This window comes from Rhipicephalus microplus, chromosome 8 (assembly GCF_043290135.1).
Source record: "Rhipicephalus microplus isolate Deutch F79 chromosome 8, USDA_Rmic, whole genome shotgun sequence".
Taxonomy (NCBI): domain Eukaryota; kingdom Metazoa; phylum Arthropoda; class Arachnida; order Ixodida; family Ixodidae; genus Rhipicephalus; species Rhipicephalus microplus.
The window spans coordinates 47,892,271-47,909,432 of NC_134707.1; the positions used below are offsets into that span (position 1 = coordinate 47,892,271).

The 17,162-nt window shown below is 44.8% G+C and overlaps 1 protein-coding gene across 1 annotated transcript in view; it reads left to right on the forward strand.

Moving 5' to 3' along the window:
• The first annotated feature begins 14,128 nt into the window (after positions 1 to 14,128).
• The window catches only part of LOC142769004 (venom metalloproteinase BumaMPs1-like), a 92,090-nt gene continuing 89,056 nt past the window's right edge, over positions 14,129 to 17,162 (forward strand). The window contains exon 1 of the mRNA XM_075871744.1: positions 14,129 to 14,235. Coding sequence (XP_075727859.1) covers positions 14,166 to 14,235 — 70 coding nt within the window. The 5' untranslated portion in view covers positions 14,129 to 14,165. The remainder of the gene's footprint in view (positions 14,236 to 17,162) is intronic.

The following is a 17,162-nucleotide window of genomic DNA, read 5'->3' on the forward strand; positions in this document are numbered from 1 at the left end:
CTCGTATTTCGAAATTCATCGACCGTAAACGACGTTATTAATAAATGCCGATGCTTCGAAGACACGAAAAGTCGCCGTATCACTCCACACTTTTCGCGTCTTCCCAACACGGCTGCATCATCAACCTGCGATGACGCCCGTTTGGCAGCAGCTCCTGCTGCTTCCGACAATATCGTGCGCATCCTGCACCACGAAATCGAGGCAGCATCTCCCCTGTCTGACCAAGTCCAAGCCCCTGACGACTCTCGCGCCACGATTTCTTTAATCAAGAGTGTCGTACGCCAGGAACTAGCCAACGCCGGACTTCAGACGCTATGCCCCGTTAACCGACCTGACTACCGACTGCCCAGTACACCAAATATGTCCCGCGGACCGAACAACCGCCCACGTTACCGGAACCCGGCAGAATGGCGAACTTCCGATGACAGGCCGATCTGCTTCAACTGTGGACGAGTGGGCCATATTTCACGTCATTGCCGCACTTCCTGGGGCTGGCAGCCATGGTCGCATTATGCCAACACCCGACGCCCACCCGCTGGCTCTCGCATGCCGATCTACACGGCACAGGATAATGCTTCGCCGTCCAGGCCCGCCCAACCAAGCCGCTCTCCGTCGCCCTCTCAACGCATGTCCCGCTCAACTAACCGACGTCGCTCCCCCTCGCCCTCCTACCACCAGTCCTCGGAAAACTGACGGGCGCAGCTCCTAGAGGTGAGCCTGCTTCGACGACCCTACCCAAAATTTCTCTACACACGATACCCGGACACAACAACTTGATTAAAGTAAATGTTGACGGTACTTCTGTGGCAGCACTCATTGACACCGGCGCTCACATTTCAGTCACGAACTCCAGCCTTTGTGCTCGACTCAAGAAAGTGCTCACTCCTGCTCCGATCACTCTTGTCCGAGTAGCTGATGGTGAAACACCAGTGGTCACCGGGATGTGTGCCGCCCGTGTCACTGTTGCTGGACATCATACCACTGTTCTGCTTTACGTACTGGACCACTGCCCACATGACATCATATTGGGACTCGATTTTCTGTCGGAGCATTCCGCCCAAATTGACGGTTCTGCTGGTGTTGTTCAGCTCGTCCTACCACACACCGTTGACCCTCCTGATCTTGCGCCGCCAAAGCTATGCTCCGCCGAATTTGTTCGCCTATCTTGTCGAGCTGTGACGTATATCGACGTTTCTTCTGATTCACCTGTGGCTGACGGTGATTATGTCATTTCACCTAATCCTACAGTACTCTGTTCGCTCAATGTTGCGTTCCCCCACACCATCATCACAATGAAGTACAACGTGGCATGTCTCCCAATTGTGAACTTTGGACTTTGCCCTGAAGTGCTGCCACGAGGAATATCCCTTGCTACCCTTGCCCCGGCCGGCGACTACCACATATCGGCCTTAACAGAGGATAAACCGTCATCTGCGAGTATTCAGTCGCGCAGAACACTAGACTGCATAACTGGAATGATTGCCTCTGATCTCCCGGCCGAGCATGTGTCTGTGCTTCGTGGCCTTCTTGCGTCGTATCAAGAAGTCTTTGATCTCTGCGACCGACCCCTAGGTCAAACGACCGTCGTAAAGCATCGGATCAACACCGGTGATGCAAATCCAGTACACCGGCGACCCTATCGAGTTTCCTCCACCGAGCGGCACGTGATCCAGCAAGAAGTCGACAAGATGCTTGCCCGAGACATCATTGAACCTTCTTCAAGTCCTTGGGCTTCGCCCGTTGTGCTTGTGAGAAAGAAGGATAACAGCTGGCGCTACTCTGTCGACTACAGAAATCTTAACAAGGTTACAAAAAAAGACGTGTATCCTCTGCTGCGGATAGACGACGCTCTTGACTGCCTTAGTGGAGCAAAATATTTCTCTTCCATCGACCTTCGTTCGGGTACTGGCAGATATCAGTTGATGATCTGGACCGTGAAATGACGGCATTTATAACTGCCGGCGGGCTCTATCAGTTCAAAATAATGCCGTTTGGGTTATGCGATGCCCCGGCTACATTCGAACGAATGATGGACGCTCTTCTTCATGGTTTCAAGTGGTCAATCTGCTTAGGCCACCTTGATGACGTCATTGTTTTTTCGCCAACTTTTGAAGCTCACCTCGAGCGTCTCTCAACAATTATTTCGGTTTTCCGCAAAGCAGGGCTCCAACTAAACTCGTCGAAATGTCACTTCAGCCGCCGGCAGCTCACTGTCCTTGGACACCTTATTGATTCTTCTGGTATTCGTCCGATCCTGAGAAAATCCGTGCCGTCAAAAATTTCTCTGTGCCGACCTCTGCGAACGATGTTCGAAGCTTTGTGGGCCTTTGTTCTTACTTTCGTAGATTTGTGCGGAATTTTGCAGACGTCGCACGACCGCTCACGGAACTACAAAAAAAAATGTGACTTTTGTGTGGGGACCTGAACAAACCAGAGCATTTGTTGAACTGACGAGTAGACTTACGACGCCACCGATTGTCGGCCACTTTGATATATGCGCTCCAACGGAAGTGCGTACCGACGCCAGCGGCCACGGAATCGGAGCCGTATTAGCACAACGACAGCATGGCTGCGAGCGCGTTATTGCATACGCTAGCCGTCTTTTATCGCTAGCAGAGCGAAATTACTCCATCACAGAACGCGAATGCCTCGCACTTGTCTGGGAAGTGGCTAAATTTCGACCGTATTTGTATGGACGCCCGTTCACGGTTGTCACTGATCACCACGCCTTATGCTGGTTGTCGTCCTTAAAAGATCCTAGTGGACGTCTCGGCCGGTGGGCTCTACGGCTACAGGAATATTCCTACACGGTTGTCTACGAATCAGCTCGCTACCATGAGGATGCCGATTGCTTGTCGCGTCATCCAGTAGACCCAGCAGACCTTTCTAAGAGTGATGAGTCTACTTGTGTTTTGGCACTTTCCGCGTTTAGCAACATCGGAGTTCAGCAACGCCGTGATCCTCACCTCAGAGATATAATCCTTCGGCTTAGTGGTCCCACAACTCCTCCGTCTCTCCGTATCTTCCTGCTCGAAGATGGCGTCTTATATCGCTACAGCATGCATCCTGACGGACCTGAGCTGCTGTTGGTCATACCACAACATATGCGTCAGACTGTCCTTGCACAGTTGCATGTGTCTGCGCTTCGTGGCCTTCTTGCATCGTATCAAGACGTCTTTGATCTCTGCAACCGACCCCTAGGTCAAACGACCGTCGTAAAGCATCGGTGACCCAGGTGACCAGCTGCCGCGACAGCTGGTCACCTGGGAGTTTGAAAAACTTATGACCGCGTTCGACGTCGCTTCTTTTGGCCCGGTATTTACCGATCCGTCTGCCGTTACGTCGCCTCATGCAAATCTTGTCAACACCGCAAAAAACCAGCAACCCTTAAAGCGGGACGCCTTCAACCCATTAGGATCCCATCCGAACCATTTTATAGGGTAGGTGTTGACTTACTAGGACCGTTTGCTTTATCGGCCAGCGGAAACAAGTGGATAGCAGTCGCCACGGATTACACCACTCGGTATGCCATCACACGGGCCCTTCCTACCAGTTGTGTGACCGACATCGCTGACTTTCTTCTAGAAGACGTCATATTACACCACGGTGCTCCTCGGCAACTGCTTACCGATTGGGGTCGCTATTTTTTATCACAAGTTATCCAAGACATATTGCACTCTTGCGCTACAAAGCACAAGTTCACAACGGCGTATCATCCTCAAACTTACGGGCTCACGGAGCAGCTAAATAGAACCATCACGGACATGCTCGCCATGTACGTTTCTTCTGACCATCGTGACTGGGACTCCGCCCTTCCATTTGTAACATTTGCCTATAATACGTCTCGGCATGACACTGCAGGTTTCTTGCCATTTTTTCTCCTGTACGGACGAGAACCTACGCTGCCTTTCGACACGCTCCTTCCTGCCGTTGGCCACACGTCAGAATATGCCCGCGATGTGATTTCTAGAGCTCTAGAGGCACGTGAGATTGCTCGCCTGCGTCTGAGTGATTCGCAGGAACGACAACGGCAGGTCTACAACGCGTGCCACCGTGATGTCCACTTCAGTCAAGGTGACACAGTCCTTCTCTGGACGCCGTCGCGGCGAGTTGGCCTGTGCGAAAAGCTGACTTCACCGTACTCGGGTCCGTACCGTGTGGTGCGCCAAGTCACCGACGTGACATATGAAATTGAACCTCTTAACACCACCAGCGCACGATCGTGTTCTGACGTTGTTCACCTCACTCGGCTGAAACGATTTTACTCAGACCAACCAAGCACCGAGACGGTGCCTTCGCCGCCGGGGGTGATGCTACGGGGCGCCACAAATGAACATTCTAGAAAAGAGGACAATATTTAGCGCGGGCTCGTGCAGACCGGGCTCCATATTGTATGCCTGCCTGTTTACAAAAAGTAAAAGCATTTTTCAGATGCCTTCTTCCCGTAACAATATAAAGTACGCCTGAACAAGTATTATTGAGCACCAACAAGTTCTTCAAGTCGACTGATAAGGACGGGATGACGCTGAAGCCACAAAAAAAAAGAAACATCTGTATTTTTTTTTCAGAAGAGATTTGCACTATGATCCCGACCTTAACCTGCCGCGTCGGCCTTTGTATGTAACTGACGAACATATATTTTAAATGCGGAGCATCGTATAGTCGCGCCTGCTCGCAAATCCGGCCTCGGTGCATGGTGGCATCGGCAACCCCACTGTACATACTCACGCCTCTCGCCTCGTGCCGCACGCTTGCGTCTCATGCCAAATGTCGCTCCCTCTCTCTCTTTCGCCTCGCAAGGATGACGCAGGCAGCGTCTGCTAGAAAAAAACTGACTGCACCCGCTGCACAACCCATTTGCTGGTCACCTCGTATATGTAGGCAATGAATCACACATCAGCGTCCCACCACTCTTTGAAGGCAACCCTTCTCATTCATTCAATAAACAAGAACATTAAAACCAAATAACAATTAGGCATTTCCAAACAATACTCATTTACGCAATATTTAGGCAATAACCCCCTCCCCCTTCCTCTGCAACTACTTACTTGAGTTGCCCCCGTGCGAACATGCGGGCGGCATTTTGTAGACGTTATTTTAAATACGAAGCTCAAGTTTGTGTCACACACGCAACAAAATAATGAACACATCAGGCCTCTGCGGACCTCGTAGCACATATACAGTGAAAGCTAGAAGAGCAGCCTTTCAGAACCTTTTTAAACAGTCTTTAGGTACCTGTTATGAGCGTACTTCTAGGGTGCCTACTACGCCACAAACAATGATAACTTGTGTGTGATAGGCAGACAGTCCCTATGCCATGCTTCGTAATTTTTTGGAAAAGCTTGCTAGCCGCTAGAAACTTGCGACGTATTTTGTGCATTTCTTTGATGCTATAACTTACGACGGCGGGGAATTGTGCCGAAAGTTTTTGCAATGGGGGGGGGGGGGGGGGAGTGCATTCACCGACCCACTCGTAACTCAAATCGCATTGTGTGAAGCCTGGTTGTTTTCTTGCTGTTCTAAGACGTTGCTCCTATTGCTCCTATTACCAATTTTCTTCCGCGACTCCGACCCTGCCTAAGGCCAGTTTCCAATAAAGTTTCAAAGCAGCTGCATGGCTCGGTGTGTTTTTTTTTTGTTCAGGCACGCAGAGGACCCTCGTTGAAATTGCATTGGGTCCTTGCTGCTTCTCATTTCAGATTTTATTTTTATTTTGTGTGACAGTGGTTACGACCACCGGCCGCCGCACATAACGACAGCGCACGCGACACTTTCTGGGATCTTATACCAACTTTTGCTGTGATATATAAAAAGTGAACGCACAAAAAGAAAAAAAATGCAATTCTATTCACACACAACAGGAGCTATCGAAAATAAAGTGTATCATAAACTTCTAAGCAAGCCAAATACGCTCACGCTTGAATAACGGAGGAAAGGTTATTAATTTTCCAGATCAAATTCATGGAAAATGCAGGACTCTCACTGTCATCTAGATGTTCTACAAATGCTTTCAGCACGATATTATAGAAAGCGTTTACGTATATAGATCCAGACGTCGGGTCGTTTCATTTGTAGTGATAGCGCTAAAGAGTCGTGCAGATTTTTAAAGAAATGCCACTAGTGATCATTCCACGTACTCTGCTATCGATCATTTGTTAATCTCTGCTTTTATTTTTAGGCCCTTCTGGGTGAGATAGCGCTATTCACTGCGTGTGAGAAGGTTGTTCGACCGAATGGGTCTTCCGTTCTTTGAACGCCAACTCAAGGCTCCTGAAAAGAAACTTTAGCCAGGCTGTGACAGCTCGTAAGCTGTGGTGTATGATGTCCTGAATGTTGCATAGCGGGTGCGTGTAGTGTACATCTATGTGTATTTTCTTGAACAGAACAAAAATACCCCCGCCATTCACCTTTATTGGATGCTACAACGTTTCATGTTGGAGTTCTTTAAAAACCTAAAGATATGATCATATCGGATTCTGAAACTCTCCAGCCTAATACGAGCACCTGTAGAACAATTGTCTACAAAATTTGTGTGGCCAACAAGCATGAAAAGTTTGACAGATCCGACGTACGGCAGGAATCGCTGATATGCGGAGCATGAATGAAGAAGGTTCATATGTTATGTCGTCCATGACTTCTATGTCATGATTATGATGTTTTCAGTTGGCTTTTGTGTTCGTCGTCTAATGCCAAATTTGGTATATATAAAGCTAGTGAAACGGCCGCACGCGCGATATGAGCGTAGCATGTAGTAGTTTTTTACATGACACTCACGTCATAATTATTGTGTTTAGATGTGCCATTTACCTTCTTCGTCCATCCACGTCACGTGATACCTCATTTGGGTATATGGGAAGCTAGCAAAATGGCCGCCAGCGCGCCATGAGCATAGCATGTAGTCATGTTTTACATGACACGCACGTCATGATTACCATGCTTGCATCAGTCATACACCATCGTCATCCATTCACGTCAATGAACCCAAACTTTGATATACATGAAGCTAGCTAAACGGCCACGAATGCGCTATGAGTAGCAGGTATACATGTTTTACAAGACATTCCTGTCATAATTATGGTGTTTGCACGTGTCATTAACCTTTTTCGTCTATTCAGGTCACGTAACACCAAATTCAGTTATTGAGAGCTACGGAAATGACACGGAGCGCACCATAAGGGTGGCATGTTGTCATCGATCACAAGACCTGCATGTCAGGATTTCCACGTTAGGGCCTGTCACTTCATTCGCCATGTAGTCATAGCATTTCACACCCTTTTTTGAAATATGTCGTATGGACGTCACTACCGCAAAAGCAGAAAAACCATGACATGTACACCACGACACTCATGAACTATATATCATGATTGTCATGTTGTGACTAGTCACTTATGCTTGTCATAAATTCATGTTATGCCATACCAATTTCGACATAGATGCCATTAGCGAAACGGCCAGAAAATCTAAGTGTCATAGACGGCTGGATAGATAGCTGGATACGGTCAAAGTTGCCTAAGTTCTCTCAGAATGTTTTTGCAAATAAAATATCAAAAATATAGAATGTAGTCGCATACATAGATTTTAACTGCTCTAAATGCTTTAAAAGCTTTCGATCGCACTCAAACTCGGTGGTTGTCTTCCTGTACTAACTGCTATAAACAATTTACGTTACATGTTTAGAACTACGAATCGTTTCTCGCAGTTTTAAATTATGTATGTAGTTTTCATAAAGCTTGAACTGTAAGCTCGAACTGCACCTATTTGATGGTTGACGGTATCCTTATTTGAACGCCTGAGCCTAGTTCGTGAAGATGGCGGTGAAAATTACTTGGTGAAGACCAATATGCTGTAGCAGTTACTTGAAGGAGAGTATACACAATGGCCTTTGTGCCCGGGCCGTGAAAATGAAATTGACTATACGGTGGCGTTGGCGTGTGGCGTTGACCAACGTTTCCTCGACATCGGCCTGATTGTTTCCATGCGGGCCACTGTGTGCTCCAAACAACTGTTTTCAGTGCTGCATATTGGGATTTGGCAATAAGATAAAATGACTGTCGTTTCAGCACCAAAACTATTGCTCCAAGTGCTCTATTTAGGCCAGAAAACACAGTCCAGTTAGAAGGAGGCTCCGTCAGTTTGAATTGAATTACCTTGCGGATGGTCACAATCTCTGCCACCGCCAATGTTGTTTGGTGGACTAGACAGAAGCGTTCACTGATTTTCAAACAAGCAGTGAGAAGCTAGCTATTGAGGCGGTTGGTAACACAGATTTTTCAGTAAAAACTTGAATGAAAGTTGCGTTTCTAGCAGATATATGCAATAGGGCTAACTTCATTAGATCACGCGTGGCTAAACACAATTGTTTACCTTTTTCGGGAAAAGATAGGCGCACTTCCGGCCTTTGTAAAGTCCATGCTGGCATCTCTGCAGCTTTTGCCGGAGCGAAGCCTGACAAAATGATGCTTTCGTGAAGCGAGATTGATTCTGCACAACTGCTTTCTGGTTCGGTGGGTGTGAATTGTCAATAGAGGATGATGGTCATGACAGGTCAACACAAAGGCTCGCATGGTAGTTTAGTGTGCTCAACAAAGCTCCCTCTGTTCATTGCGTGGGTGTCCCATCGCATCTTCTCAACGCCTGAACCTGTAAGTGAAATTAGCTTCGCTTGCAGGCTCAAGCGTTCAGAACTTGCCTTAGAAAAAAACCCTGGCCTGCGGAGAATGCACAGCAGAGTCACAGCGAAAGCTAGAAGAGCGGCGTTTCATAGGTCTTTCAAAACGCTCATAGGTAACTTCTGCAAGCCCACTTGCTTGATACCCTCTGGGGCATTATTATTAAATTGTTTGGATTTTTTTATCATTTATTCATTTGCATCGTTCTCGATGTTTTGGTCACGCATAAGATGACAATTTTTCGCTCACGACCAAGGACACTTACGCCGACACCGGAGTTTCTGCGAAACGAGCTCTTTAACGCTATCGTGTGAAAAGATCCTTCAAGCTTTATATTGTGGCGCTGGCAGGATTAATATTGCATTAGTTATTTATTATTTATTTTCTCTTTCAACGAAATATACACGACAGGTCCGGACATTTCGAGTCACGCGCAAGATTTTTATTGCCATAAACCGGGATATAAACCAGGCAAATTTTAAAGTGAGCCAAAGACACACCTATGTAACCTTAATCTCCTTCACGTCACCGGCTTTGAGTGGTTCTAAAGGGTATTAATATGCATTTAATGTTATCAAGATCATACGAGAAAATTAGGACGTCATTTCGATCTCACGTATTCCATTGAGTCCTCACTGCTTTGCCAACTGCCATTCTCCCAGGCTTTTGCCTTCTGGAACTTTTATTTAACTTAGTAAGGTAGTGGGTTTGATTGTAGCTTCTTCTTGCATTCCTTGCGGGCGCTTTCATGATGTTGTTCGCTGATATTCTTCAGTGATGAAAGTGTCTCGTCCACACTTGTAACACAAGTCTTCTCTGGGCCTGGCACAGATGTCTTGTCGGTGCCTGCACAGACTTTTTATAGTGTTTACAGCCGCAGTATCTAGTCAGGTACAGGACGTGGGGGTCGTCAAAAGTGATGCCGGCGGTGGAAGAACTACCAAGCGTGTGAGCGCCAAGGACCGTGTATCGTGAGTCGACACCGAGGCAAGCCACAATTTAGGCAATGCTGGGGCCTGGGAGCAGTCCGTATATATTACACCTCAGCAGGCATCGTCGAGATGTCTCACGGGATGTTCAAACTGAAAATACTGCCACCTAACAGGATGATAGCAATGTTTCTCTGCTTTGTTGCGTGGTATAGGTAATATTTTACACATTCTCCACTTGAACTCAAACGTTGTCGTAGAATTTCTGTTGCGTGAGGCCGCTTGATCGTCCGATAACGTGCGTGATTGATGTTAGAATGTATTCCGATAAGTGGAGACCGGCTTGTGGCCTGTAGACGATTTTAAAATCGTCCGCAGGAAACGTGGGCATCTTCAAGTTACATTGCTTTGGCGCTTTTTGCGTAGGTATGGGATCTTTTCCGTGCTTCTCGTTGGATTGTTGAACAGAGTTCAACTTTCGAATAACGCGTTACTCGAAGACCACTGGTTCAGTTCCTGCCGACTCACTATTCTTTCTTTCATCACATTTACATTACAATTTGGTCTAATAACTTCCTCTATACTTTTATTGGCATTGTTGTTTTTTAGATCTCAAAAATGTTGTGTAAAATACGAAAAAAACGAGCCCTTAAGTATACACTTCTTTCCTTAATTCATTAACGAGGTTCTCGTACTAGCAGACTTGGTTCCTTAAGGGTGTATATGAGGGACTATTGGTCAGCTGCCAGCTCGTTGTAGGTTCACGTGCTACGTGACGTCAAACAAGCACGTAAAGAGTCCCAGACTCGCCACCATGGCCAATCATGGCGCTGACTAACACTCCTAACGTAATTTCACCTATATACTCAGTAAAGTGACTGAGGGGATGGCCGCCTTGGTAGCTAAGGGGGTAGAGCATTGAAAGCATTATTCGAAAGTAGGAGGTGTGGTTCCGGCAATAGGCAAGTTATTTTTAACCCAGTTTTCTTCCTCTACATATACATTACTATTCGGTCTAATAACTTCCCCTGTACTTTCCTTGGCATGATTGTCAGTTAGATTTCATCGTTATTGTGTAAAGCATGAAAATCGAGCCCGTAATTATACACTTCTTTCCCATATATATATATATATATATATATATATATATATATATATATATATATATATATATATATATATATATATATATATATATATATATATATATATATATGTGTGTGTGTGTGTGTGTGTGTGTGTGTGTGTGTGTGTGTGTGTGTGTGTGTGTGTGTGTGTGTGTTGGTGTGCATGTGCTGCGAAGAGCACTGTTTTTTGATGCGCGAAATTGTATGGAATACCACTCGCTCTGCAGCACGCCGCGCAAATCGCTTGGCCCATCACACGCACGTCCTTCTGCATAGTAATGGCAAGCTATCTACATATACCATTTACCTCTAGCGGTATGCCGATCTAAGGAACTCACAGAGACTCTTCTCGTTCTTAGCCCAATGGCTCGAAGAACGTGCTCAGCACGCCTCTGGTTGCAATGTGTTGGCTCGTCTACCTTTATTTTTTCCTGCTTGGCGCAGTCACTATGAGTCGCCTAGGTACCATGCGCGTGAGCTTATCTTGTGATGGAAGCAGTTTGTACATCCTGTGCATTCATCGGAAAGAGCGCGTTCTGGTTACTAAGCGCACAATGGTCCCTTCACTCGCTGCAGAGGCCCATTTTGAGTGCTGTACAACCACAGCCAAGTAGGGACTGTGAGATTTCTCAGTTCACGTCCGTCTTGTGTATAACAGTAGCCATGTTTCGTGCATACTATGAGTTTGAGCAGTGCAATAAGTTTCGAGGTGCGAAAGTTGTTCTCACTTGCCAAGTGTACTTATGTATGGATGTGTGTGTGTGTGTGGGTACATGCGCGCGTGCTTGCGCGTGTGTGTGTGATAAAAACTTGGAGCAGCGTCTTCTAAGTTTGAATGTCCTTGTCACTTAAAATTAGCTTAGCTAATTTTAAGCGACATTAAAATTAGCTTATCTAATTTTAAATTTTGTAGTGCTTTGAACATTAAAATTTTGTGCTATCGCAGTGATTTTATCGCGCTTGTTTCGACGCTTGAGTTTTTCAGCAGATTATTGCACAGCGCATTTTTTATAGGAGACTGCAAGACTCCACCCGTTTCATTATTGGCTTAACGAAGAGCAGTTTTTATTTGCAAAACACCAACGGTACAGTATTGAAATCTCGCAAAGAGCTTCCCAAAAAGATTGCTGACACTTTGTGGTGTATAACGTTGTATGTGATACTCTATGTGATACTAGGTGATGCTATCTGAACGCTTTTGTGAGCAAAGCACGTGATGTAGGAGCACTTTGGGCACATAATATGCCTTCCGTCAAATAACTAGAACAGCGTATAATATTTAGGCCTTTCCTCTATACATCTTTACATGTTGACTTTACGCAAAAGTCATATGATACTTGTCGCGAGCCGCATTGAAACGTCGTTTCATTCTTTATCAAGATGAATGATAGTGACTGCTTCCTTGTACTAACAAAGTGTTCAACATTTTCTGGTGCGAGAGCGCGTGTACTAATAGCCCCAAACGAAACCCGAACAGCGACAAGCGTTCGCTATGGTACAGTATACTCGCGGTCAACCTATCACTATGGACAAGCACTCATATGCGCAAAGCTCCAGAATAAGATGCGCGCCTCTCGATCATTACATCTGGATGGTGTGCACTATATCATCTCCAAGGCTTGCCACTGTACTGGTTTCTATTCACGCGTATAGTACATGATGGAGGTGCTTCTACAGCCTGCATAGTGCCACGTTCCGTCCTCAAGTTTCGTTATCGCATCGTTCCACTGCCAATATTTCTCAGCGCCGAGCCCGCCTGTACTGTTCGAGAATATTCGGGAGGGCAGTAGATCAGTTTGTTAAGATTACGCCCACTTTGTGAACATTACAGATTACTCTGGAACATACGTCACTGCTAGCGATAACGCTAGAATATTAGATGGCAAGTGTATAAACGCCGACATGAATCACTGCTTGTTAGTTGATCGATGGCCGACGCTTTGTTCACCGCTTTCAGTGCCAGTGTCTTACTTTTCTTTTGCCTGCCCACAAGTTCAGCCCGAATAAACAGTTTCTTATCCAACCTGGAGTCTGCTCCCTTAGTTCATGTCAAGACCACATGGCAATACCGTGTAATTCAAGTAATGCGTATTTGCAGGAGCAAGGTGATTGATTGATATGTGGGGTTTAACGTCCCAAAACCACCATATGATTATGAGAGACGCCGTAGTGGAGGGCTCCGGAAATTTTGGCCACCTGGGGTTTTTTAGCGTGCACCAAAATCAGAGCCCACAGGCCTACAAAATTTCCGTCTCCATCGGAAATGCAGCCGCTGCAGCCGGGATTCGATCCCGTGAGCTGCGTGTCAGCAGCCGAGTACGTTAGCCACTAGACCACCGCAGTGGGGCGAGGGGCAAGGTGTCTGTGGTATTTCAGTAAGGAATGGAAAAATTGCAGGCTAGAAAAAAACGTGAATTACTGTCTACCTTGATCCGAGTTTCAATCTTGCTGTGTGGAAATTGACTGGAATTGACCACTCGATACTAAAATAACAATTTTCATTTCATAAACACTTTATTTGCACAGTTTACTAAAGGCTATAGTCGTTTTTCTAACTGTTATTTTCATTCTAAAGCAAACTGAAGGTCTAGATTAAAAATGAAGCACTCTAAGCAGAAAAAAAAACAATTAGTGTTTTATTGGAGTTACCTAAATGGTGTTTCACAGGGAGGCGTGACAGCAACATGACAGGTCTTAGAAAGCAAGATATTGGCTGTGCTTAGCGGAAACAGCACCCTACCAGATGCAAGGCGTGTACAAAAAGGTGCATCAGTAAAATTGTAGCTGTATTGCTCTTGCGACACTTAGGTGGTGCAGGACGCAATACTGGCAAAACTCTGTGGCAATTCTTCTGCTCTTCGTGAGAGAACTACATACATTTCGCTTGATGCTAAATATCTAGTCTTTTTGGTTCGCTGTACGAACCATGTGACAATTCTAATTGTGTGTATGTCAGCCGCTGAAGCAGACGCTACAGGTACGCTGCATATGCCATTTATTAGCGTTTAGAAACTGGTCTGCATGGCTTCATAGTATTCTCAGTCATATAATTCTGGCGCATCAAGACTGCCGACGTGCGATTAACGTGAACCGCTGACCTGTAGATTGCGCCTCAACTGTCTGCTGAGTTTATATCACAATAAAGAAACTTCATTTCACACTTTGACATTTCTTCATAAAGGCAATGGCAACCCAAAGGTGAGCTTATTCAAAGTTTCTACACAACATTCAGAGGTCTTTGGCGTCTGCACTTCGTCCCAAAATGCCATGAGAGCTGTTGATGTACGCTTGATAGTAGGAATCGAAAAAAAAAACGTATGTTCGACGTCATCACAATCCCTCTCTTCATTTTGTAGAAAGCCCATATATACGAGGGCTGAAGCAAGTTTTTTTTCAGAGCATCATCAAAGCTGTGTGAGCTCTCCTGTTAAGGTTTATGAATGGAATCGTTAACTTTATCGAGCATTGTGCTGCTGTTGTTAGTTATCAAATGCTATGAGACCGCTAAGCGTGAGTGCAGCTTTACTTTACTTTCTATAGATTTCTAGAACACCGAATATACCAGCAAATGGCAGGACCCCTGTAGTCAAAATAAAACTAGCAAAGGCAGAAGCTTATTGTCCGAGGACTTTAACAATCTGCCCAGGCTGACTTGCCGGAACCTATAAAAAAATCAATACATTGCCTTCCTCGTCACTTAACCTAAATAATTACTAACTATTACGAGTACAGGACAATTAGTTTTTTTCTGTGGGTAGACAATTGAGAAGTAATATAACTAACATCATATATAGCTAAAATTCTTTGTATTTCTCGAAATATTTACATTATGTTCGAACTGAAATATTTCATCACCTAAATGATTCGCTTCTACAATAACAACATCCAGTGGTATTTTCGGGAACCTCGCGCACACTGAAGTGATTGCGGCTGGCGCGGCAGGTTTGTGTCTTTCGATAGTAATGGACTTAATTATGAAAAGGAATTTTTCACCAAAGGCAGTGTATCTTTTCTAATCCTTGTTTTAAGAAGTATCAGCAATGAAATTCAGATCGTCCTGTATTAGCAGACTTCTTTCCATCGATTATTATTCCTTGATTTATTCATTGCACATAATATTCAAAATTTGATATATAATGTTATTTCTAGCTCTATAGAAAAAAATGTTTTCATTTTATTTCAACACTCGTGGTCGAATAATAAGTATGAAGTTAGTTTGATCGACATTTATTGAAGTATTATTTGAGAACATCGATTTTTTACTTTGGTCATGACTCACACAGACAAAATAATTTGATAGATCTGTGGGAGTCGTGTGGGAGTCGGTGTCAAGCGAATCCATCGGGATATGATAGTATAGGCTCAATGTTTTTTTTTTTTTTTGGGGGGGGGGTGGTTTGACCGCAGCATTATAAGGGGAATCGACGTGTTTTTTTCAGGTACAGTAGTTGCGTGCACAACGTGAAGTTACAAGGAACGTCGACTACACTGGCGTTTAAGGGGTAACTTACGGCCTGACGCAACGTCATGAGACTCATGACTCACATTGGAGCGAAGATTTCAGTATCATGAAACGAAGCGCATCTTACGATGAGATCATGGGAACTTGCTAAAAAACTTTCCTTATAGTGTTTTCCTGGGGTCGAGCAACACCTAAATCTAGCTTCTTGAATCGTATGATTAAAAATGTAATGTTCATTATAAACTGCTATAGATACCCCGACAACGCTGCAACCACAGTTGATGTTAACCCAAAATGACGCCTGCTCATATGGGTGTTGAGAAATGCTTATTGCTTTTTTATTGAAGCAGAAAGCACTGCAACTACAATTTTCCTTGCCCTGTCGCACCGACTTTACTCTAGCATGGGGTCTTTTGTCAAAGTAGTTCAAAACCCGCCATGTCTTCATAGTAAAATACCTGAATGCCACGCCGAACGCTTAATTGTGTTAAATTTCAGCAGAAAGCGTGATTTTCGTTCTTTGTAATCGTTTGGTCAACACTGCGGATATCGGTTTTTTGAAGCTCTATCAATGTTACATTTCCCTTGTCTATCCTTGCCATTCCTAGTTTGGTATAGACTGTCAGTCACTTCTGATTCGTGCCCGTATACGGCAGCTCTTGGTATTCGGGTATGTGCTACGTGTCTGGCGGAATGGGTTCGATGACGTACACGAGAAAATGCTCACATTATTTTTATCACAGCGAGACAGACATACTCGTCAAACCATTGAAGCCTCCCATAGTACATCTGGTCAATGCCATGTTAATAAGGCAATCAATAGAGCACGCGCACAATGGCGGATAGATGAATAGACAGACAGACAGACAGACAGACAGACAGACAGACAGACAGACAGACAGACAGAGAGACAGACAGACAGACAGACAGACAGACAGACAGACAGACAGACAGACAGACAGACAGAGAGACAGACAGACAGACAGACAGACAGACAGACAGATAGATAGATAGATAGATAGATAGATAGATAGATAGATAGATAGATAGATAGATAGATAGATAGATAGATAGATAGATAGATAGATAGATAGATAGATAGATAGATAGATAGATAGATAGATAGATAGATAGATAGATAAAAACGCAGAAAATGTCTTACTTACCATACTTTCCTTCAGCGTAAATTAAAAGGGAGGTGTAATCGTTTCGTCATTAAGGATAGATATTGCGAGGCAATCAAAGGCCATCCTGATCTATATTTTGCTGAAGTGTTTACTGTCTCGTAGTGTAATGCAAGCAAAAGAGAATCCAAAGTATGGATTGGTAAGACGGTGATAAGAAAGGGTACATGGCTTTTAGGCTTCTATACATAATTACTGCAGCTCAAGCACCTGGATAGTAGATACCTAATTAATGAACGACGTATAATGTGCTCAGGCATCGAATAATCTGCATTAGTGTTTGATCAAGGCACCAAGCTACTTCTTGCCTGTGCTGACAAGTAACAGACAGTACTGCTAGTAAACTAACGAAAGCTACGCTCATACATTACAACGCAAGGAACACACTTGAAGAGGAAAGTTAATAGGCAAGTGAGGCACGTTGCTGCTATCTCACGTTAAAGGTTATAGTTTGAAGGCAAAACTTCTCAAAGTATCATACCCGCAATGACCGGCTGCATCCGACTGAGCCCTAGATTCTAGAGTACCCTACCTTGAGTTTTGTGAGCAAGAAGCATCACCCCTACAAGCCTAATGCGTGCCTGATATCTTTTAAGGTAACACCACCAAATGCAAAACATGAAGTGCATATTCCATAAATATAGTGGTTGAAATATCAAAAGCTACGAAAAAAGGTGGTTCGATAGGTCACAGCCGCTATATACACCAGGGTTACATGTTTCAGCTTTGCTGGTTAATCATCAGGACGAAATGCTTGAGCTATCAGAGTAGTAAGGCACTCTCCTTTTTAC